Raw genomic sequence first — 23788 nt, 5'->3', positions numbered from 1 at the left:
TCAGTGTAGGGAAAAAAAATGTGTATAGACACAGTGATTCTCAACTAGATTCTTGTACTAACTAAATGGCTAGCCTGTAAATACAGGGTATATTCCATCATTCAACAAATTCCTCCAAAAATAAAATTCTGAAATATTATACATTTATGAGTATGTTAAATAATACAAAGAATAAGTTCCTATTTTTAAGGACATTACAATTTAGTAGGAGGAAAATAAACATTCTAAGAGATTTACAAGTAACCATCCTCATGAGAGGAGAAGGCAATAGCACCCCACTCCAGTACTCTTGCCTGGAAAATCCCATGGACAGAAGAGCCTGGTAGGCTGCAGTCCACGGGGTCACTAAGAGTTGGACACGACTGAGCGACTTCACTTTCACTTTTCACTTTCATGCACTGGAGAAGGAAATGGCAACCCACTCCAGCGTTCTTGCCTGGAGAATCCCAGGGACGGGGGAGCCTGGTGGGCTGCCGTCCTTGGGGTCGCACAGAGTTGGACACGACTGAAGCGACTTCGCAGCAGCAGCATCCTCATGAGAATGATGTGGCTACTACTATCATCCCACGTTACAGATAAAAAGACTGAGTACGGAAAGACTAAGTAGCGTGCAGAAAGTCACACAGCTAGTAAGTGGTAAACCCAGGTATCAAACCGGCCAGCATGGCTCACAAGAACTACACTCTTGCATCGTCTAATTCAACAGCAAATATAATAAGTACCATGAGAGAGATGTGAGTTGCTACAGGAAATTAAGAGAAGAAAGAAAAACTTCCTGCTGAGCCAATGATGACAAGCTTCAGATTCAGCTGTGCCTCTAAAGAACAATACAGTTTATACATAAAGGCGTTTGAGGTGAATCCTATGGATTTTACAGGGAGGTTTTTTTTTTTTTTTTTTCCTTTCCACCTTTTATTTCTGGACCAGTTAATTTCTTAAAAATTTTTTTATTTTTTAATTGAAGGATAATTGGTTTACAGAGTTTTGTTGTTTTCTGTCAAACCTCAACATGAATCAGCCAGCAGTATACATAAATCCCCTCCCTTTTGAATCTCCACATACCTCTCTCTTTTTTCTCTTTTGGTAAGTTACCAAGGTTAAATCTAGCAAAGAAAAACTAACACACATATACACACACATAGAAAACAACTCTGTCCTTGAGCCACACAACCCTCTCCCCTTTCACTGACAGACATCTTTAAAGAAAGTCTACACTTATCACTTCCAATTCCATTATCTCCTATTCAGTGCTCAGCCCTCTACCTCCTGACATCTGTATGCATTACTCTACTAAAATGACTCTTGCTAAGATCACAAATTACCATAGGGCTGCTAAATCTAAAGTATAATTTTCAGATTTTTTTTCCCTTTTTAAAGTAGAGGAAGAAGAATTAGAATAAAAGGAAGGGTTTGAAAGAGGAAGAAAATAGGAACAAATCATAAAGCAAGGCCTTGGTGAGAGAACAGAATTGGTAACATACAGGGTACTATACTAGCAATGAGGAGGCAGAGAAATGACATAGTATACAAAGAAAATAATGAAGGAGATTCTAGCGGCTGTCCTCAATCATTTCACTTAAGCAGTAGGTTATATCTACTAGGAGTTGGGGGTGTGGGGCTTCAACATTTAAGGAGAGAAAAGGTCTGAACGTATCACAGTCATTAAGAAAGAATAAACATGTGAGCACACTGTTGAGACTAGACAGAATCAACTGGAACAGGGCCCCAGGAGTGTAGGCTTTGGTGCCAGATATCTGGATTTAAGTCCCAAATCTATATTATGAGCCAAGCGTTCTTGAGTGAGTCGCTAAAGCCTCAGTTTCACCATCCATAAAATGGGTACCAACACTTCCCTAGTATGTTTTGAGGACTGAAATAAATGAGACAGCTTATCTAAAGTGCTAATGGTCTTATTTAAGACCTTTACCCAATAATCTTGAGGAACAGGAAAAAAAGATGACTGAATTTTGGGAAGGTGGACATGGCTGAAGGCTAAGGGAGAAAGAACCTGGGGTTTGTCTGAGAGGATGATATTACAACTGCTGACCATGGACCTCGACAAAACAACTTTAATGAGGGTCTGCCACCCTAGAAGAAGAGAGATAAGGTAGAGACAGAAGGTCAAAATGAGGTCACAAAGCACACTCAGGAGTGACAGCTGTAGGTGAGAGAGAGGTTGTGGTCAGAGACGGGAAGCTCTTATTTCAAGATCTTGGAGGCAGAATAGTTCCAAATAAGAATAAGGTCTAAGTACGGCTGAATCAAGGGTAATACAAATGTACACATTATTCTAAATCATGAAGATAATTTAAGTAGTCCTATGAGACATCTCCAGAATTGCGACTTGATATTTTTTGAGAAAAACACTAAGAATTAAAAGAAAACTCAATCTCTAATGAATGGGGAAATTAGCATACACTGAGTGCTTTTTATGTGGTAAATGTTTTAAAAATTGTGGTTAAAAAATATATAACATAAAACTGACCATTTAAACTGTTTTTAGCAACAGTCCAGTGGTATCAAGTACATTTACATTATTGCACAGCTATCACTATCCATCTCCAGACTTTTTCATTCTCCCACACTTTCTGCTACGTGGTTCCATATATTATACCATTTGATCCTCACATAACTCGCAACTTTATTTTTATAGATGAGGAAACTGAAGCTCTGAGGGGTAAAGCGATCCTTAAGGGGGTTCCCAAGATCACTACATGTCTCAAGCAGTAAATCTAAGATTTGAATTTAGGTCTTTCAAAGTCTAAGTTCTAACATGTTGCCTCTAATTAAAGCCAGAAAAAGGAACCCCCAAAGTTGTGATGAAACCATCTTTACATAACCCCTCCCATAGGAATTCAATGTATTTCATTATTTTCCTTTCTGTTGTTTCAGTTTTCTGACTTCATGTAAAGAAAACTATGTTGAACACTGTTTCTAGATGCTTTAAAAGGAATAAACTTAATACTCAGATTTCCAATCTATGAAAGGTAGAGAGGTACCTGACACTAAAATAAACTAAAATTGAGTTTAATGAGGTATTGAACAAAAGATTCCATATAAAACTTCATTTCTTTTTTTTGCTATGAGCTGTTTTAGAAACAAGCCACCAAGTCACATTACTCTTTCTTTTCTATCTCTTTAGATGAAATTCAAAAGCTTTTTGTTAAAAATATCATTTCTCTTCAATCTAGGTACCTTCCATTCCCTTCATGTTGTCCTGAGACATTTAATCGAGATAATTTCAACTTTAAAAATAAGTAACCATGTTAGAATACCTTCAAGCTGGTTCTCCATAAACATATTATTTTCACTAAATTATAAATCAGATGATTAACAACTTTACCAAAGTGAGTCTAAAACTAGAAAAAGGACACCAAAAGACCTTGATGTGTGTGTGTATATATCACTTAGAATATGTGTATTATAAATAAACCAACGGAAGGAGCAGACTGCAATTCCCTCCTGTGGTGGGAATTTTTCAAATATGTTAAAAGCTGTTTCAGGAAGTTTTTATTCTGTCTACCAAGCAAGAGAGGTGACTGTTCAGGAAGAGGTTATAGAAGTTGTTCTGCAGAGGTTTTTGGCTTCCGCACCTCTGAGATTATACTGTGTTTATTGCCAAGAAACATGTGTGAAAACCCCCTACGCTGGGCCACATGATGGCGCTTTCAGCTCTGTCAGCATTAACCATTTACCCCAATTTCATCTTTAAATCAAACTTTAATTCTAAACATTTGTCCTTCCTCCTCAGCTTTAACTCCTGATTTTTTAATTACAATTTTAGAAGCTTCCCTCCTTCAAAGACTTGTCAGAGCCTCCAGTTAACCACAGGATTTATAAATGTAACTATATAGTATTACTACCTAAAGGAGCATGCTGTCTTAGGAACAAAACTGTATGTGGTCTGGTTCTGGCCACCAAGTGTATGAAAATTTTCTAACTCACAACATGAGAAGCCTCACACTGTGTCATGACCCAGGCCATCTAGGTCAATGTTTCGTCTCTGACAGGGCATCAGGAGCCTTTCTGTGTAAAGCACTGCTGCTGTCTACAACATTAAAGACATACTCCAGATAGTTTTACTTTAATAACAGAAACGAGGAAATACAAACCCTAAGACCCTTTCTGATTCCAAAGCCTCAATAGAAATATGGAGCTGGAATTCATGAATTTGTCTAAATTCTTCCTAAGCTGCTTAATACATTTTTATTAAGGAGGAAGTGAGTTTATTATGGTACAAAATAATATTTGATAAATTTTAGGAGATAATATAGGCTTTAGTATTTTAGAATCTGGTGGATAGACTAATATTAGTTTTCACAACAATGTAAGAAAAACCAAACTGAGTCAAATTTAACATTTTATTGACAAATGGTAAGATCATGGTGTCTCTGAATATGTAAATTTCAAGTTGTTTGAGACATACTATAAAATATTCTTGGTTTTTATTCATAATATAAAAACTTTAATTCAGTCTTTTATCAGCCTTCTACAGGACTAAAGAATTCTAACTATTTAAAAATCAGTTACTTTTATTCTAAACTCTTAAATGAGACAGACTTCCCTAAAAGGTAGTACAAATTTCCCTAGGCTTATGCTGGTATTTTTAACTTTCATCATTTTTATAAATGAGACATTGCTTATCCAGAAAACTTTCAACTATAGCAGCAGTGACTGACTTAGAACTGTAAAGCATTAAAATGAAAGGGAACTAAAGTTAAATGCAAGTTTCTACTTTACAAATGAGGAAAATGAGATTCAGTGCTGATAAGACTTTCCTAGAGTAAAGCAATACTAAAATCCTAAGCTGGATTCAACAAAACAGTGCTCTGCAGATCAGGACCAACCAGTTAAGGAGGGTGCTACCAGCATTTCAAAAAAAGCAACACAGTAGAAAATGTAACAGAGGCTTTCCATGTAGTGAGGATAAAAATTATTTCATAAAACTTTTTGTTCAGTTCTATGTATGTGTTGGATAAGGTGAAATGGTAAAAAAAAAAATTCTGGAAATCATTCATGAATACAGAGAACAAACAAGGGGTTGCCAGAAGGGAGAGGGGTGTGTGCATCAATGAAATAGGTGAAGGGTATTAAGAGGTACAAACCTCCAATTTTAAAAGAAATAAGCCATGGAGATGTAAAGTACAGCATAAGGAATATGGTCAGTAATACTGTAATAACTTTGTATGGGAACAGATGGTTACTGGACTTATCATGGTAATCATTCCATAACGTATGTAATTATCAAATCACCACTAGTACACCTGAGACTAATATATAATACTATATGTCAACTATATTTCAATTAAAAAAAGATTTTGGAAGTCATTACAATAAAATATCTAATTCTTTGAGTGGATTTTCAAATTTATTATTTTAAAATTATAATGAAAATAGCAATTAATATTAATAAAATTATAACTTGCAATTATGGTGATATAGCTTATTTATTACAACTCATTCAAAACTAATAAAACTATCTCTGCATTAAATACTAAATATTGGCTTTTTTTTAAAAAGGCCATTTTTTGCCTTTAAAAGATATGCTATGGGGTGTAACATTCATAACTTATGTGAACAGACTTTCTTTAAAATACATTTCTGTAAAGCTTACACATATAATATCTAGACAAGCTTAAGAAAATACTGAATTCCAGAATTCTGATCATTAGCACGCACAAAAATACCAAACATTTTTTGTGAAAAAACAGTGACCTCTAGTGGATTAAATAAACTGACATAATGTTTGCCTCTAAGAATTTAGAAATTAAGGTAACACTGATGCATCCAGTTATGAAAAATACTGACATGGTATTCAGACAACTATTATGCATAAATAAGGGTTATAGTTACACTATGTACAATGTGATAATTGTATAAATTGCTCACTGGTTACTTCCAATCAAGAAAGAATCCTAGCTTTGTTCAGAATCTATAACTAGCTTAAGAAATACACTTATTCTTTCTGATCTTGTGTGATAATGAAGTTGGATTAAATTATCTCTAAGGATCCTTTCAGTTCTTTCATTGTGATCCTTTAATTCATCTCGCATACCAATGCCAGACTAAATTCTATTCAAAAATGTTCAGTGGCTCCCCAGCTCGAGTACATACCAAACTTAGCTTGATATCTATCATTATTTTCTATTTTTTCCCAAATATATCCCTTATTTCAAATGAGTTAATGTTCTTACTATCTACTTCCAATACCCAACCTACTCCTGTAAGTTTGTTTTCTCATCTCTGCTTAAAGCTTTTCCTTCTGCAGTGTTTTAACCTCACTGACTTACATTACAGGTGTCCGTTAGAATAAGTCAAATTTGTTTCACTCAGGTGTATTTGTTTTGCCATCCCAATGAGATTTTAACTTAACCACAGAGGTTGGCTTTCACACATGTGAGTGCACAAGCAGACACGTGCATCTTGCTGAGCAGTACACTACCCTACCTACCTACCTTTTTTTCTTTTTTTTGGCCACACTGTGCAGCATGCAGGTTCTTAGTTCCCAGACCAGGGATGGAACCTGCACCACCCTGCAATGGAAGCGCAGACGGCTGGACAACCAGGAAAGTCCCTACACACTTTAAATGTAAATTAAGTTGGTAAGTTTAAAAAAACCAAGGGCATTTTCATCTTTTAGTGAGGTGGGAAAGGGTATATAAAGTAGAATTTCAAGAACCATAAATATAAATTGACATAGCTTCTTATTTGGGGAAAGAAGTAGGCATTCTGAAGATAGGATGGTAAGATTTTGGGAAAAGGTTAGAGGAAGGAACGCTTTAAAATTAGTTAAAGAAGTACCAATAACTATATCTGAAGAAAACAGAGATAACAGGAAAGGTGCTTTGATAAACGATTTTGAAGTAGATATGCGGATGGACTAAATGAGAGCACTAACTTCAAGAAGCAAAAAAAAGATCTCTGGAAGCAAAGCTAAGAACTCAAGCAAACATCAGTTTGAACACTGGGAAATGTAATATGTTGCTGTCATTAGAACTGAGGAGGCAATGGCAGGTCCCGTGAAAGAAATTTAGGAAGAAATATTGAGAGAAAAAATGATAGTTAAACAGGTGCTTATAACTTTCCAGAAACTTTGGACAATGCCACAATCTTTTATCTCCAAATAAGAAAGTCAGGCTGGCAGAGAAATGATGAGCAATTTAGTCTCCATAATGTTTAATTCAATTAACAAAGGCCACACTGTAGTATATTCAACATATTCTAAACCACACAGAATTGGCTCAGCAAGGAAAGGTGTCTGCAAACAAAGCTACTGTCACCAGTACAACTGATGCTAGTTGAACATACAGTAGTGATGCTACTTGAGTATCCAGTAAGATTTAGCATATATCTTATTTTACCTCAAATAACACTGCCTTGTGCTATAATATTCTCTATCAAACATGAATTACTTGAGACATTATCTCATTAACTTAAGCCTTTGTAATAGATACATAACAATAATTTTTGTTTCCTCTTTAACATTATTATGCCAACTTCCCTTCAGTAATGAATTCTCTTTCAAATTCAGCAACAACTAAAATGTTATAAATGTTCAAACATTTCTCAAAAGGCAACTAACCCATGAGTGTCTATAAACTTTTTTTGCTAAAAATAACTCTTTAAATTGGCTTTTTAAAATGTATAAAATATTGTACTTTTAATAAAGATAAAATAAATTAAATTAGAAAACAAAATTAGAAATAATTGTTAAACTAAATAAATCAGTTCTAATTAAATAAATTAGAACTTTTTAACCTTAGTACATAGTTAAGAACTATGTACAGAGGTTCATAACACTGTACAGGAGGCAGTGACCAAAACCATCCCAAAGAAAAAGAAATACAAGAAGGCGAAGTGGCTATTTGAATGGCATTACACATAGCTGAGGAAAAGAAGAGAAGCAAAAAGCAAAGGAGAAAGGGAAAGAAAGAACCAACTGAACGCAGAGTTCTAGAGATAAGATAGCCTTCTTAAATGAACAGTGCAAAGAAGTAGAGGGAAAAAAAATAGAATGGGAAAGACTAGAGATCTCTTCAAGAAAATCAGAGATACTAAGGGAACATTTCACGTAAGGATGGGCATGATAAAGGACAGAAATGGTAAGGACCTAACAGAAGTAGAAGAGATTAAGAAGAGGTGGCAAGAATGTACAGAATGACTACACAAAAAAGATCTTAATGACCCAAAACCCATGATGAAGTGGTCACTCACCTAGAGTCTGAGTGGGTCTTAGAAAGCATTACTACAAACAAGGCTAGTGGAGGTGACAGAATTCCAGCTGAGCTATTTTAAATCCTAAAAGATGATGCTGTCAAAGTGTTGCACTCAGTATGTCAGCAAATTTGGAAAACTCAGCAATGGCCACACGACTGGAAAAGGTCAGTTTTCACTCCAATCCCAAAAAAGGGTAATGCCAAAGAATGTTCAAAATACCATACAATTGTGCTCATTTTGCATGCTAACAAGGTTATGCTCAAAATTCTTCAAGCTAGGCTTCAGCAGTGGTGAACTGAGAACTTTCAGATGTACATGCTACGTTTAGAAAAGGCAGAGGAACCAGAGATCAAATTACCAAGATCCTTTGGATGACAGAGAAAGCAAGGCAATTTCAGAAAAACATCTACTTCTGATTCACTGACTATGCTAAAGCCTTTGACTGTATGGATCACAACAAATTGGAAAATTCTTAACGAGATGGAAATACCAAACCACCTTACTTGAGAAACCTGTATATGGGTCAAGAAGCAATGGTTAGAACCTTACAGGGGACAACTGACTGGTTCCAAACTGGGAAAGGGGTACGACTAGGCTGTATATTTTCACTCTGCTTATTTAATTTATATGCAGAGTACATCATGCAAAATGCCAGGATGGATGAATCACAAGCTGGAATCAAGACTGACAGGAGAAATATCAACAACTTCAGATATAGAGATGACACCACTCTAATGGTAAAAAGTGTAGAGGAACTAAAAAGCCTCTTGATGGGGATGAAAGTGAAGAGTGAAAAAGCTGGCTGAAAACTCAGCGTTCAAAAAACAAAAGATCATGGCATCCAGTCCCATCACTTCAAGGCAAAGAGATGGGGAAAAAGTGGCAGATTTTATTTTCTTGAGCTCCAAAATCACTGCAGATGGTGACTGCAGCCAAGAAATTAAAAGACACTCGCTCCTTGGAAGAAAAGCTATGTCCAACCTAGACAGCATATTAAAAAGCAGAGACACCACTTTGCCAACAAAGGTCTGTCTAGTCAAAGTGATTGTTTTTCCCATAGTTATGTACAGATGTACAGATGTGAGAGTTGGACCATAAAGAAGGCTGAGTGCTACAGAATTGGACTTTTGAACTGTGGTGCTGAAGAAGACTCAGAGTCCCTTGGACTGCAAAGGAGATTAAACTGGTCAATCCTAAAGGAAATCAAACCTGAAAATTCATTGGAAAGACTGATGCTGAAGCCCAATACTTTGGCCACCTGATCTGAAGAGCCAATTTGTTGTAAAAGACCCTGATGCTGGGAAAGACTGAAGGCGAAAGAAGAGAGTGGCAGAAGATGAGATGGTTGGAGAGCATCACCCACTCAGTGGACGTTGAGCAAACTCTGGAAGAGAGTGAAGGACAGGGAAGCAGTCTATGACACTGCAAAAAGTCGGACATGATTTAGTAACAGAACAGCAAGATACAGTTCTCTAGGTGGCATGAGTGGTAAAGAACCTTCTACCAATGCAGGACAGAGACATGGGTTTGATCCCTGGGTTGGGGAGATCCCTGGAGGAGGGCATGGCAACCCACTTCAAAATTCTTGCCTGGAAAATCCCATGGCTGGAGGAGCCTGTTAGGCTACAATCAATGGGGTTACAAAGAGTTGGACACAACTGAAGCGACTTAGCACATGGCATGCACATACAGCTTCCTAACAAAGTAAGTTCAGTTGGATCTAAAATCCTGCACCTTCTGAAAAAATTTAAAATTCTCATCCCAGGATTATTATTAGGATTAACAGAAATAACCATCAAAGCAGGAAGCAAAGTTCATTTTCTTTTTAAAGGTGAAACAGAAAACAAGTGACATCTGTATGTACTTTCTGATTTTAAGCGTAAAATCCTTAAAAGTTCTGTTTGAAATATAACCATTTCCCCACAATGAAAATGTGTATAACAAATGCATTCCAAAGAAAACTAACCTACTCTTTACATTATCTCAAAAACTATAAAGAAATATATGAACAAATATATACATAATGATTTAAATTACCTTTCTTCCTCGCGAACCCATACTGGACTTTTAGGAATTTGTGCTTCAAAAAACTTAGATGCTTTATAACAAAAATTGCTGCAAAAACACTGAAAAGAACATTTTAAAACCAGCAACTTATTTTTTCTTATTGTGAAATACAATTTATGTACAGAAGAGAATATAAAACATAAATATGTAGTTCACAGGAAAAAAACAATCCAAGAATCGACCACCCAAGTTAAGAAATAAGATTTAGTACCTTTGAAGGCTTTTCTGTGTCCCTCCCCAATCGCATCGCTTTCCATATTCCCCAGAGATAACCACTATCATAAATGCTCTGTTACTCATTCCTTTGCTTTCTTTCAGTCTTGCTACTGATATTTGGTTTTGCCTATCTTTAAACTTTGTCTAAATGGAATATTATTATGTATTCTTGTATTCTGTTCCACATCATGTTTTTCAGAGTCATTTATGTAGCTATAGCGTATGTATTTACACTGTGTATTACATTCCATTGCCTAAGTATTACTACCTTTTAGTTACTGTTTAAGGACAATGAGTTGCTTTTTGTTATCATTACCATGTTACATGAATCTTTTTTAATTACAATTTTTACATTTAAAAAATTGTGGTATGATACACAAAATTCATCATCATACACATTTTTAAGTGTTCAGTTCAGTGGCTTTAAATACCTCTTTACTATTTTGCAACTATCACCATCATCCATCTCCAGAAATCTTTTCATCTTACAAAACTGAGACTTCACACTGATTAAACTATAACTCCCCATTTCTACCTCCTGTGACAAAAACCATTCTTTCTGTCTCCATAAATTTGACTACTCTCAATTACGTTACATAAGTAGAATCATAGACTATTTTTCCTTTTGTACTGGCTTATCTCACTTAGAACAATGTTTTCAAAATTCATTCAGTTGTAGCTGTGTCAGAATTTCCTTCCTTTGGAAGGCTAAATAACATTCTATTTTATGTACTGAATATGCACCGTATTTTGTTTATCCTACTAGGAACATTCATGGGCTTCCCTGGTAGTTCTGATGGTAAAGAATCTGCCTGCAATGCAGGAGCCCCAGGTTCCATCCCTGGGTCAGGAAGATCCCCTGGAGAATGAATGGCAACCCACCCCAGTATTCTTGCCTGGAAAACCCCATGGACAGAGGAGCCTGGCAGGTTACAGTCCACGGGGTCGCAAAAGAGTCATACACATCTGAGCAGCCAAGCAGCAGACTATAGTCCATGGGGTCGCAAAAGAGTCGGACATGTCTGAGCAACTAAGCACGAGGAACATTCATACACATATATGCTTGTGTATACAGGTTAAATAAGAAAGAGTTTATACCAAAGAATAGAATGGTCATAAAGAATGTGTAAATTTGACTTTAACAAATTTGATTTTGCCAAACAGTTTCTCAGAAAGGTTGTATCAATATTTATTTGACCAGAAGTATGAATCTGTGGTCAGTTATATGTGAGAAATATAACTCCTGATTTGTAGCTTATCTTTTCACTCTTGTTTTAGAAACTTCTAATAAACAATGTTTTCTATTTTAATGTAGAATAATTTATCAGTTTTTCCTCTACGGTCTATAATTTTCCATCTTATTTAATAAATTCTCCCCAACCCAAGTTCTAAAAACATATTTTTTTACATTTAGGTTATAATCTACCTAAAATTGATCTTTGTATACACACTCTTAATAGCTATCAGTTTTCATTTTTTCTGTATGGATAATTGGGCTTATATAATCTATTAAAAAACCCATCCTTTCTCCACTGATCTAAAATACTCCTGATGTCTTATGTTCAGTGTCCACATAAGTAGTATGAGTCTGTTTCTGGCTCTCTATTCTGTTCTATGATTCACTCACCTGAATTCATGCCAATATGCAATTTTTAAATGTTCACATACTAACTCAAGTGTAAGCAAAAAAAATGTTTAACACTATAAATATTTATAAATGAAAATCTTTTAACATAGTCATTTTCTAGAAGGCAAGATTTTAAACAGATATTTTTAGAATCCCATTTAGTATAATATTAAATATTAACTCCCACATTGCTAATAATCTTTAAACTTACCTTTCTCTCAGTAATATCATAGACTTTATTAGTTTTGGTAGAAATTTTATATTTCTGTTTTGGTACCTAAAGAAAAGAAAGTACAGTGTACGATAGAATTCAAGTAACAAACATGAACTTTATGGTTAACATTAAGTCATCTACATATTGTATCTTTGGCTAACCCATATCATTAGTTTATGACCTCAGTTTTATTGTTCTTTTTACATGGTATTTTGCTAAATATGAAAGTTAAAAGTCTACATGTTATAGAAAAAAAAGTTACTTACAATTCCTAGCTTGTTCTGACATAAAGGATAGCCACAGAGTTTGATAATAGAACGCTCATCCACAACATCACTATAGTGAGCAGGTGTGATGAATTTCCCCTACAACGAAATGAGAGGGGCACTTACTCCACCACATTATTCAAAAAGTTTATTTATCAGCTCTTTAGGCCTCACTGATCTCATATGAAAACACAGGGGTCATAAAAGTACTTATCTCATAGGTTTGATGTACTGATCTCATAGATTTGATAGAATCAGAGCAGAAAATAAAGGAAAAGCACTTAGAAAAGTGCTTCTAGACACATTCTAAGTACTTAGAAAATGTAAGTTATTATTTAAAAAAACACAAACCCATAAAACCCCCAAAATTTCTGCCACAGTAAACTATGCATCTTTGTAGATTATACAAGTCATGAAATAATTCTGAGGCAAGAGGAAGAGGTGATGTTATTCTGACTGCTATACCAGAGGAAAATATTAATAGTATATTTTTAATTTTTAAAAGTGTTACTCAAAAATAAAATAGAATTATATACAATTTTACCTATTTCTGAAAGCACAGTCTTATAAACAAAGTACATTAAAGGTGTCATTGTGACTCCTGAACAAATTTTTGTGCAAAATCTTTCATCTTCTGAAAAAACACAACAGTGAGGTGACAGTTATAAGCTAACACCAAATATTTTTCTTTGACATTTTCTTGTTCAAATAATCTCAGATCTACCACCCAGAATGATGGGTTGGCAATGTCAGTAGGCTAGAGGGGAATGTTTAAAGGCACAAGACAGAGTGATGAAGAAAGGTCTCAGAAGAGGAGGATGATGATGAAGTTGGCAAATAGGTGGAAGGATGGGTCAAGGCAAAGAAGAATGTCCCCTCTTCTGATGAGGAGTAAAAGTGAGGCTAAGTAAGCTAAATGACAGGATAAGGGAGTGAAGCAGAGGAAAAAATCCAGGTGTCTGCTGTGTTCTCCATGGGTTAGGCAACAGCTTAGAGGAAAGGAGTATGGAATTGGGGAAAGCAGTAATGATGGGAAGAGTGCCAGTGGGTGGTTAGAAAGGGTGCTAATTACAGATGTAAATGATATATATATTATATAAAAAATAAACAACAAGGCCCCACTGTATAGCACAGGGAACTATAGCAGAGTCAGACCTGACTGAGTGACTAGGCATGCATGTGCACACACACACGTGTAACTGAACACTGTGCTGTATACCAGAAACATTACACTGTAAACTAGTGGAACTTCAACAAAAAAACAAAAAACAAGCAAACCTCAGTTCTTGAGACAAACCAGCATTTCTGGTTTGTCTTTAGAGTCATCAAACATGGAGATTCTAATGCAGTTATCCATATCAACGTAAATATTGTTATATTTATATTCCTCTTGTTTAGGAAAATCTCCGAGCCACACCAAGAATTATTTCTACAATAAAAGCTCTAGCTTTAATTTTCCATTTCTTTTTTCTCATAAGGATTATGAGGATGTAACACACATTTCAAGTTTTTAATGCAATAAAGCCATTAATGAAAACAAAAAAAATTTTAATGCAAATGATAATTCTCGTTATGTGTTGATTAAACCATAGGGGGTCTATAACTCATGTTTTTAAAATATCAAAATGAATGAAATTACATTAGCAGAAATAATGGTTTTCTATTACTAAAACAGGAAAACATACAGCCTATGAAAAATGACATGGCGATCAGCAGTGCAAAACAATGAAAATCAAGTGAGATTAGCAGACTGGTTAAAAGAACTACTATTAAGGGATAAAATATGCATGTTACCTCTCTCAAGTACATTTTAAAGTCATTATAAAGCAAAGAATGCATAATAGTAAAAGCTGGTTATCTTTAAATGCACAAATTATATAGCATGTGACTGACAACAAATTCAAAGATTTCAATAATGCATGGAAGTTTCACATTACACAGATTTAAAGACTTTATACTATAAAAGTGTTAGTCTCTCAGTCATGTCTGATTCTTTGTGACCCCATGGACTGTAGCCCACTAGGCTCTTCTGTCCATGGGATTCTCCAGGAAAATATACTGGAGTGGGTAGTCATTTCCTTCTTCAGGGGATCTTCCCTACCCAGGGATCAAACTGAGGTCTCCTGCATTGTAGACGGTTTCTTCACTGTCGAAGCCACCAGGGAATCTGGTGGCAAACCACTTCAGCATTCTTGCCTTGAGAACCCCATGAACAGTATGAAAAGGCAAAAAGGCATGACACTGAAAGATGAGCCTCCAAGGTCAGTAGATGTCCAATAATATCACTGGAGAAACAGTTCCAGAAAGAATGAAGAGGCTGGACTGAGGTAGAAACGTCTCATAGCTGTGGATGTGTCTGGTGGTATACAGTCTAATGCTGTACAGAACAAAACTGCAAGGAACCTGGAATGTTAGGTACATGAATCAAGGCAAGTTAGATGTGGTCAACCAGGAGATGGCAAGAGTGAACACTGACATCTTAGGAATCATGGACAGGTGATGATGGACAGGAATGGGTGAATTTAATTCAGATGACCATTATGTTTACTATGGTGGGCAAGAATCCCTTAGAAGAAATGGAGTAGCCATCATAGTCAACAAGAGTCTGAAATGCAGTACTTGGGTGCAATCTCAAAAATGAGAGAATCATCTCGGTTTGTTTCCAAGACAAATCATTCAACAACACAGTAACCCAAGTCTATGCCCCAACCACTGATGCTGAAGTTGAATGTACTATGAAGACCTACTACTAATGCTAAGTCACTTCAGTCATGTCCGACTCTGTGTGACCCCACAGACGGCAGCCCACTAGGCTCCCCCGTCCCTGGGATTCTCCAGGCAAGAACACTGGAGTGGGTTGCCATTTCCTTCTCCAACGCATGAAAGTGAAAAGTGAAAGTGAAGTCGCTCAGTCATGTCCGACTCTTAGCGACCCCATGGACTGCAGCCTACCAGACTCCTCCATCCATGGGATTTTCCAGGCAAGAGCACTGGAGTGGGGTGCCATTCAAGATATTCTAAAACACCAGAAAACTATGTCCTTTTCATCACAGGGGATTGGAATGCAAAAGCAGGAAGTCAAGAGATATCTGAAATATCTAGCATGTTTGGCCCTGTAGTACAAAATGAAGCAAGGCAAAAGCCCACAGAGTTTTGCCAAGAAAACACACTGGTCATAGCAAATATCCTCTTCCAAAACGCAAGAGACAGCTCTACACGTGGATATCACCATATAGTCAGTACTGAAACCAGATGGATGATATTCTTTGCAGCCAAAGGTGGATAAGCTCTATAGAGTCAGCAAAAACAAGACCGGGAGCTGACTGTGGCTCAGATCATGAACTCCTTATTGCAAAATTCAGACTTAAATTGAAGAAAGCAGGGAAAACCACTCGGCCATTCAGGTATGACCTAAATCAAATCCCTTATGATTCTACAGTGGAAGTGACAAATAGATTCAACGGATTAGATCTGATAAGGGTGTCTGAAGAACTATGGACTGAGGTTTGTAACACTGTACAGGAGACAGTGACCAAAACCCTCCCAAAGAGAAAGAAATGCCAAGAAAGCAAAGTGGTTGTCTGAGGAGGCCTTACAAACAGTTGAGAAAAGAAGAGAAGCAAAAGGCAAAGGAGAGAGGGAAAGACACACCCAACTGAATGCAGAGTTCCAGAGAATACCAAATAAGAAAGCTTTCTTAAATGAACAATGCAAAGAAATAGAGGAAAACAACAGAATGGGAAAGATTAGAGATCTCTTCAGGAAAATTGGAGATACCAAGGGAACATTTCATGCAAAGATGAGCACAAAAAAGGAGAGACACAGCAAAGACCTAACAGAAATGGAAAAGGTTAAAAAGAGGTGGCAAGAATACACAGAACTATATAAAAAAAGGTCTTAACGATCCAGATAATCATGACGGTGTGGTCACTTACCTAGAGCCTGACATCCTAGAGTGTGAAGTCAAGTGGGCCTTAGGAAGCATTACTACAAACAAAGCAAGTGGAAGTGATAGAATTACAGCTATTTCAAATCCTAAAAGATGATGCTGTTAAAGTGCTGCACTCAATATGTCAGCAAATTTGGAAAATTAGGCAGTGGCCACAGGACTGGAAAAAGTCAATTTTAATTCCAATCTTATACAAGGGCAATGCCAAAGAATATTCAAACTAACATACAATTGTGCTTATTTCACATCCTTGCAAGGTAATGCTCAAAATCCTTAAAGCTAGGCTTCAACAGTATGTGAACTGATAATTTCCAGATGTAAAAGTTGGGTTTAGAAAAGGCAGAGAAACAGATCAAATTGCCAACATTCACTGGATCATAGAAAAGGCAAGAGAATTCCAGAAAAACATCTACTTCTGCTGCATTGACTACAATAAATCCTTTGACTGTGTGGATCACAACAAACTGTAGAAAATTCTTTGAGAGATGGGAATACCAGACCACCTTACCTGCCTCCTGAGAAACATGTGTATGCAGGTCAAGAAGCAATAGTTGGAACCAAACATGGAACCAATGGACTGGCTCAAAACTGGGAAAGGAGTATGTTCAGGCTGTGTACTGTCACTCTGCTTAATTAACATATGCAGAGCACATCATGCAAAATGCCGGGCTGGATGAATCACAAGTTGGAATCAAGATTGCTGGGAGAAATGTCAATAATCTCAGATATGCAGATGATACCACCCTAATGGCAGAAAGCAAAGAGGAACTAAAGAGCCGCTTGATGAGGGTGAGGGAGGAGAGTGAAAAAGCTGGTTTAAAACTCAACATTAAAAAAACTAAGATAATGGCATCCGGTCCCATCACTTCATGGCAGACAGATAGGAGAAAAAATGGCAACAGTGGCAGATTTTATTTTCTTGGGTTCTAAAATCACTGAAGATGGTGACTGTAGCTATGAAATTCAGATGCTTGCTCCTTGGAAGAAAAGCTATGACAAACCTAGACAGCATTATTAAAAAGCAGAGACACCACACTGCCAACAAAGGTCCATACATAGTCAAAGCTATGGTTTTTCCAGTAGTCATGTATGGGTGTGAGAGTTGGACCACAAAGAAAGCTGAGTGTCATAGAATTGATGTGTCCAAATTCTGGTGCTGGAGAAGACTCCTAGAGTCCCCTGGACTGCAAGGAGATGAACCAGTCAATCCTAAAGGAAATCAACCCTGAGTATTCACTGGAAGGACTGATGCTAAAGCTCTAATACTTTGTCCACCTGAAGTGAAGGGCCGATTCATTATGAGAGACCCTGACACTATGAAAGATGGAAGCAAAACGAAAAGAGGAGGGCAGAGGATGAGTTGGTTAGACAGTATCATCGACTCAGTGGACATGAGTTTGAGCAAACTCCAGGAAATAGTGAAGGATAGGGAAGCCTGCAGTACTGTAGTACATGGGGTCGCAAAGCCTCCAACATGACTGACTTAGCCACTGTACAAAACAACAACATACTATAGAAGTAATAATTTATCAATACATACACACTCCCTTAGGAATTCTTCTGAAATATTCTCCTCTAACAGCTGTTCCACAATATGTAGAGCTTTTCTCTCAAACTCAATCTTCTTTCTGACAGCTGCTTCTAGTTCTGCTTTCCTAAAATTTTAAAAAAAATGGTATTTAAGTTATTCTACTTAAGTTTTAGCATAGCCATTTTCTATATTTTAAAATTAAACACTAACAATGTGCTATTTTGCTATTAATGTTAAATGTATATTTTTAAATGCTGTTTCTTTTGATACAGTATTTTTCAAAAGGGAAACAAACTACTTTTTATTGACGTCTGTCATAACAGGATTATTTGATTTCCAGGGCTCAGAGAACAAGGAAGAATTTAGAGTATCCTACAAAAAAGAAAATAGGAGGAAATCTTTTTTGCCAGATAAAACTATCATTACTGAAATGATAATTTATCATTCTCTATCATATCTCTGAGCTTTTACCTAAAAATGGAGGCTTTTCCCTTGAAATCATTAGAAATCAGAAAGGAATGGAGAGGAAAAATATGATTTTGGTTGTTCTCTTAAATACAAATTTCTTTGTGCTAATTCTCAAATGTTAACTAAATGGCCAGCCTGGTTTAACAGGACAGAGTCATACTTGCAAAGAAGTATTTACTTACTTTGTTGTAAAGTCTTATTAAATAACTATACCGCTATGACTATATGGTTCTTTCTGGAAAACAACAATCTAGGAAGCACCAGTGAAAATCTGTCAGCCTCTGCAGGCCCCCTGCATCATATAAAAGCAGAGGCTATCTGATCAAAAAATGGTCCTAGGACAGTGGTCCTCAATTCCCGCCGCAGTGTAGATCATCTGATGAGACCTTTTTTAAAAAAGATACCATGCTCAGGTCCCACTGCAGGCTAACTAAATAAGAATCTTTGAGGATGGGCTCTAATTAATGGTGTTTTCTTAAAAGTGCTCCAGATAAACCTAATGTGTAACAGAGTTGAGAACCAGTACCATGGGAACAAAGATACCAACTATCTTGGTGACTTGTTTGCTACACTAGTTTCTACTCCCCCACCAGAACAACCCTGCTGCCATCATGGACCTTGACTGCTCTCATATATGGACCTAGAATGTACTCAGTCCTGAATATTCATTCCAAGGACTGATGATAAAGCTCCAATACTTTGGCCACATGATGCAAAGAATGGACTCATTGGAAAAGACCTTGATGCTGGGAAAGACTGAAGGCAGGAAGAGAAGGGGACATCAGAGGATGAGATGGTTGGATGGCATCACCGACTCAATGAACATGGGTTTGAGCAAGCTCTGGGAGTTGGTGATGAACAGGGAAGCCTAGCGTGCTGCAGTCCATGGGGTCTAAAAGAGTCGGACATGATTCAGTGACTGAACTGAACTGAGAATGTACTCACCTTTTCTCCCTACCTTTATTGACTGCCAAGACTTTAGCATCTAATTTCTTGCCTGGAGCAATATGTTTTACAAAAAAACAATTTGGAGAACTGACACAAGACTGCCAGCTAGGGACAAATAAGGACATTAAAACAAGAATGTCTCACTGTTCACACTATTCGCTAAACCCAGGGTAGGCAAGGCGTTAGCAGGGAAGCTGGAAGAAAACTCAAGGAGTCATAGTAAGTGAAGACCCATTTATTCTCTCCCGACTGCAACAACAGCTGTAGCAGCAGATACACTGTATTCTCTCCTCTCACGACTAACCCAGTGGACACAGCTCTAACGCAGCCAAAAAGCTCTTCAGGTGGAGCCAATATATGTTTACAGAACAAAAGTGGCCCATGGCCAAGTGGGTACATCGTGACGCGTGTGCGCGGTGCTCTAAGTTATCTCAGCTGTTACATGACCATGTATTTACAAAACCTGGGGTCAGAGCGAGATGCCCTGGGGCAAGAGAGCCTGACCACCACCACTTTGGTTAATCTGCTCTTTCCCTACAAAGAAGAAACTTGTAATTAACACCTGTTCTCCCACCATTTCATCAAGACCAATCTTACATCAAAAATGTAAAAAGGACATGGACACAGATTAAATATTCTTTGTACTGAAAAAAAGTTTTCTCTGCAGTACCAAACTTCTTTGTACTGAAAATATTTAGCTTTATGAAAAGCCTTATTTTTCTCATTTCACTGCTTACCAATAAAAGCTATGTCATTTACTAAGATCAGAATAGAATGTGCATTAGGAGTTCCTGATTTAAGGAGTTAATTACCTCAACCTGCAGGAACAGCAAACTCCTCCGAACTGATGAATATCTACAGCTGTTTCCCATGGACAGCCCTGTCTCAGAGCACCCTTCTATCCCACATGACACATGGTGTGGTCTACAGCAGTGGTACTCAAACTTCTGGGCATCAGTGGTCCTTAATAATCTTAGTTTTTGCTTATGCAGATTGTATCTGTTGATAGTTACCATACTGGGATTAAAGGTGAGAAAAATTTCAAGCACTCATGAACTCATTTAATAGTAATATATACATTACACGTTAACATATTTTTAAATGAAAACTTCAGTGTGAATTACGGAATTGTTTTATATTTTCACAAAGCTCATTATAATTTCTGGCTTAATACTATTCAGCTGGATTGAACGTAGAAGTATTTTTCAGTAGGAATAAATTCATGAAGGATCACTTCTCTCAACACCTAGTTGGTTACCCTCAAGGATCATCCTGGGTGATCTGCCTGAAATACGTTTCAGCTTATCTATATTCTTCACATTGTAGTACTTAGAATAAAAGATAATCTCCTCAGGCGTGTAATTAGATCCATGTTGAAGAGACCTGCAAATTACTATTATCATTATTAACTAAACTTTACTGTTGTATTATTTTCTAAAGCCAAGTATAGTCATTCTGCTCCACAGGAAAACAGATCTCAAATTCATCTGATTTCTCCACTCCCAAATGATCTTTATCCCTAACACCTTAACACTTTTGAAACTTAAATTCTGTTACTTTAAATTCAAGTTTTATTTGCACTTAGAAAATCTGAATTTCTCACCCTAGCCTACTGGTACTGTTTGAATGCAACCCTGCCTCTAACTTATTCCTACACTCCTTTCTTCCTTTGCTCAGAATGCTTCACATGACCTTGGGTATCTCTTTCTTTTTTTCTTGTCACATATATTGGTGCTTCTAGCTGGAAGTCTCTCCTCACTACTCTGTCTGGTAAGTGCCTACCTAGCCTTCCAGTCAGTCTAATTATTACTTTCTCAGAGAAGCTTTTCCCTGAACACATACCACCCTTCCTGCCAACCTCTTTTGTTTTTAGTTCCATCACAGCCTTTTCATTTGCAATTATGTATTTATTTGTGATAATTTAATTGATATTTCTCTGTTCTACTAGACAGGAACTGTGTCTATACTGTTCAAAATCATATCCTCAGGGCCTCTGAAACTGAAAAACTCCCAAAAGAGAACACAGGCAGAACAGCCTTTGACATAAATCTTAGCAATTTTTTTAAATGTCTTCCAAGATGAAGGGAAGGAGCAAATATAAACAAACAGGAAGGACCTAATTATACTTAAAAACTTTTGCAAACAAAAGGAAACCATCAACAAAATGAAAAGACAATCTACTGATGGGGAGAAAATATTTGCAAATGATATGAATAATTAGAGGTTAATATCCAAAATATATAAACAGTTCACACAACTCAATATCAAAAAAAAAAACAATCCAATCAAAAACTGGGCAGAAGAAACAGGACACTTTCCCAAGGATGTAGAGATGGCCAACAGGCACATGAGAAAATGCTCAACATCGCGAATCAGCAGAGAAATGCAAATCAAAGCTACAAAATGAGATATCACCTCACATCTGTCAAAAAGGCTATCATTTAAGTCTACAAATAACAAATGTTGAGGAGGATGTGGAGAAAAGGGAATCCTCCTGTTTGTGGGGATGTAAATTGGTGCACCCACTACGGAAAACAGTATAGAGGTTCCCTAAAACACTAAAAACTACCATATGATCCAGCAATTTCACTCCTGGGTATATATGTGAAGAAAATTACAACACTAGTTTGAAAAGACATATGCATCAGACATATGCATCTCAATGTTCATAGGAGCATGATTTATAATTGCCAAGATACAGAAGCAATGTAAGTGTCCATCAACAGACAAATGGATAAAGATGATGTGGTTTACACATGCCATGGAATACTACTCAGCCATAAAAAAGAATGAAATTCTGCAATCTGCGACAACATGGATGTCCCTAGAGGATATTATGCTTTGTGAAGTAACTCAGAGAAAGACAATTATTCTGACATCACTTATATAGAGGACAAACCAGTGGTTACCAGTGGGGAAACAGCAGGGGGAGGGGCAAGAGTGGGGTATGGGATTAAGAGATACAAACTATGTATACAATAAATAAGCAATAAGGAAGTATTGTATAGCACAGGGAAATTTAGTTATTATTTTGTAATAACTTAGAATATAATCTATAAAAATATTTAATCTCTATATTGTACATCTGAAACTAATATAAATCAACTAGAGTTCAATTAAAATTAAAAAAAATCTTATCCACAGGGACTAACACAGATCTAGCATATTTAACATTCAGTAAATAATTCTTGAATGAGTAAATTAAAACCAATACTTCATAAAATCATAACTTATAGATATATGCAGTTACATCATCCTCAAGGATGACATCTATTCTAAGAACCTTTTGTGCTAGGAGATAAACGTTGCCTTTTTAGAAGATGCCCATTGAATAGTATAGAACAACTTTTTGCTGAAAATATGGACATGATGTAAACAAAGAAAAACAACAAAAAGTTTCTTGGAGTCTGGTATATAGAACAAAAAAGGAAAGTATCTGAAGAGATGAAAAAAAGGTTCCTAGCTAATTCAGGACATTTTTCTACAGATAGTCATACATTCACCAGCAATCTAAAAGTGTCAACTTGGTTTTCTTAAGGCATGGAAGAGTAGGGGAAATAACAGTCTATTTGAGTTTACAGTACTTCTCAAATCTTCCCCTTCTCTCTAAATAATTTTATCTGAGGTAGCACCTATTACACTTTTTACAAATGGTTCAATTAGTATGAGATTAACAGATAAGTGAAAGCAGCTCTCTATGTAGTTCTCATACCTTTGAGAAGTATCTTCTTGGTTCAAGGCACTTGTCTGCTTAGTACCTACCATTAAAAGAAACAAAAAACAGTAGGTCAAGTGTACACAAACACCAGGTTACAGGACAGATTCTTGCCCCAATAAACTGTAGACCATCTTTTCTTCTTCTCCACACATTTCACTTCCAACTCTGTGTGAAAATCAAATGAAATGAGAAGGGAATCCAATTTGGTTTTGCAAGCTAATTATTTTTGTTGTTTAAAATGTACCTCTTTCAGACTGAATTTTCTCATTATCCTAGTCGCATAATTAAGCACTCCCGAAAGCCTGCGATCTAGGGGCAACCTCTCTCCGTCCCCCTCAATGTTAGCTCTCCGGTCCTCAAGAGATCCAGGGCACCACAGGGGCAGTCCACCTGCAAGGAGGGCCAGTGCTAGGGTGAAGGCCAGCAGCACTCGGCCTTCCAACGCCCTCCTGGTCACCTGCCCACTCAGACGACCCCGATTGTAGGCTCTCCAGGACCTCTGCTGCCCTTTCCCTTAGAGCCTGCAGCACAGCCAGCCCATTTGGGGGGAAATCTTGGAAGACTAGC

The 23788-nt window shown here is 36.8% G+C and overlaps 1 protein-coding gene across 9 annotated transcripts in view; it reads right to left on the bottom strand.

The window, feature by feature from the left end:
• The window catches only part of RPAP2 (RNA polymerase II associated protein 2), a 113558-nt gene that overhangs the window by 89101 nt on the left and 669 nt on the right, over positions 1 to 23788 (bottom strand). For all 9 annotated transcript variants that reach the window (XR_011258440.1, XR_011258443.1, XR_011258452.1 and 6 more), the window contains exons 2-6: positions 23216 to 23261; positions 18097 to 18211; positions 12608 to 12706; positions 12339 to 12404; positions 10255 to 10343 (exon numbers count right to left, since the gene is read on the bottom strand). Coding sequence is in view for 4 of the 9 variants with exons in the window: in XM_069597829.1 (XP_069453930.1) it covers positions 10255 to 10343; positions 12339 to 12404; positions 12608 to 12706; positions 18097 to 18211; positions 23216 to 23261 (415 nt within the window). In the remaining 5 variants the exon portion in view is untranslated. The remainder of the gene's footprint in view (positions 1 to 10254; positions 10344 to 12338; positions 12405 to 12607; positions 12707 to 18096; positions 18212 to 23215; positions 23262 to 23788) is intronic.

This window comes from Ovis canadensis, chromosome 1, assembly GCF_042477335.2.
Source record: "Ovis canadensis isolate MfBH-ARS-UI-01 breed Bighorn chromosome 1, ARS-UI_OviCan_v2, whole genome shotgun sequence".
In the NCBI taxonomy this organism is placed as follows: domain Eukaryota; kingdom Metazoa; phylum Chordata; class Mammalia; order Artiodactyla; family Bovidae; genus Ovis; species Ovis canadensis.
Note: the sequence above shows the minus strand (reverse complement) of the source record. Positions and strands in the feature narration are given on the sequence as shown.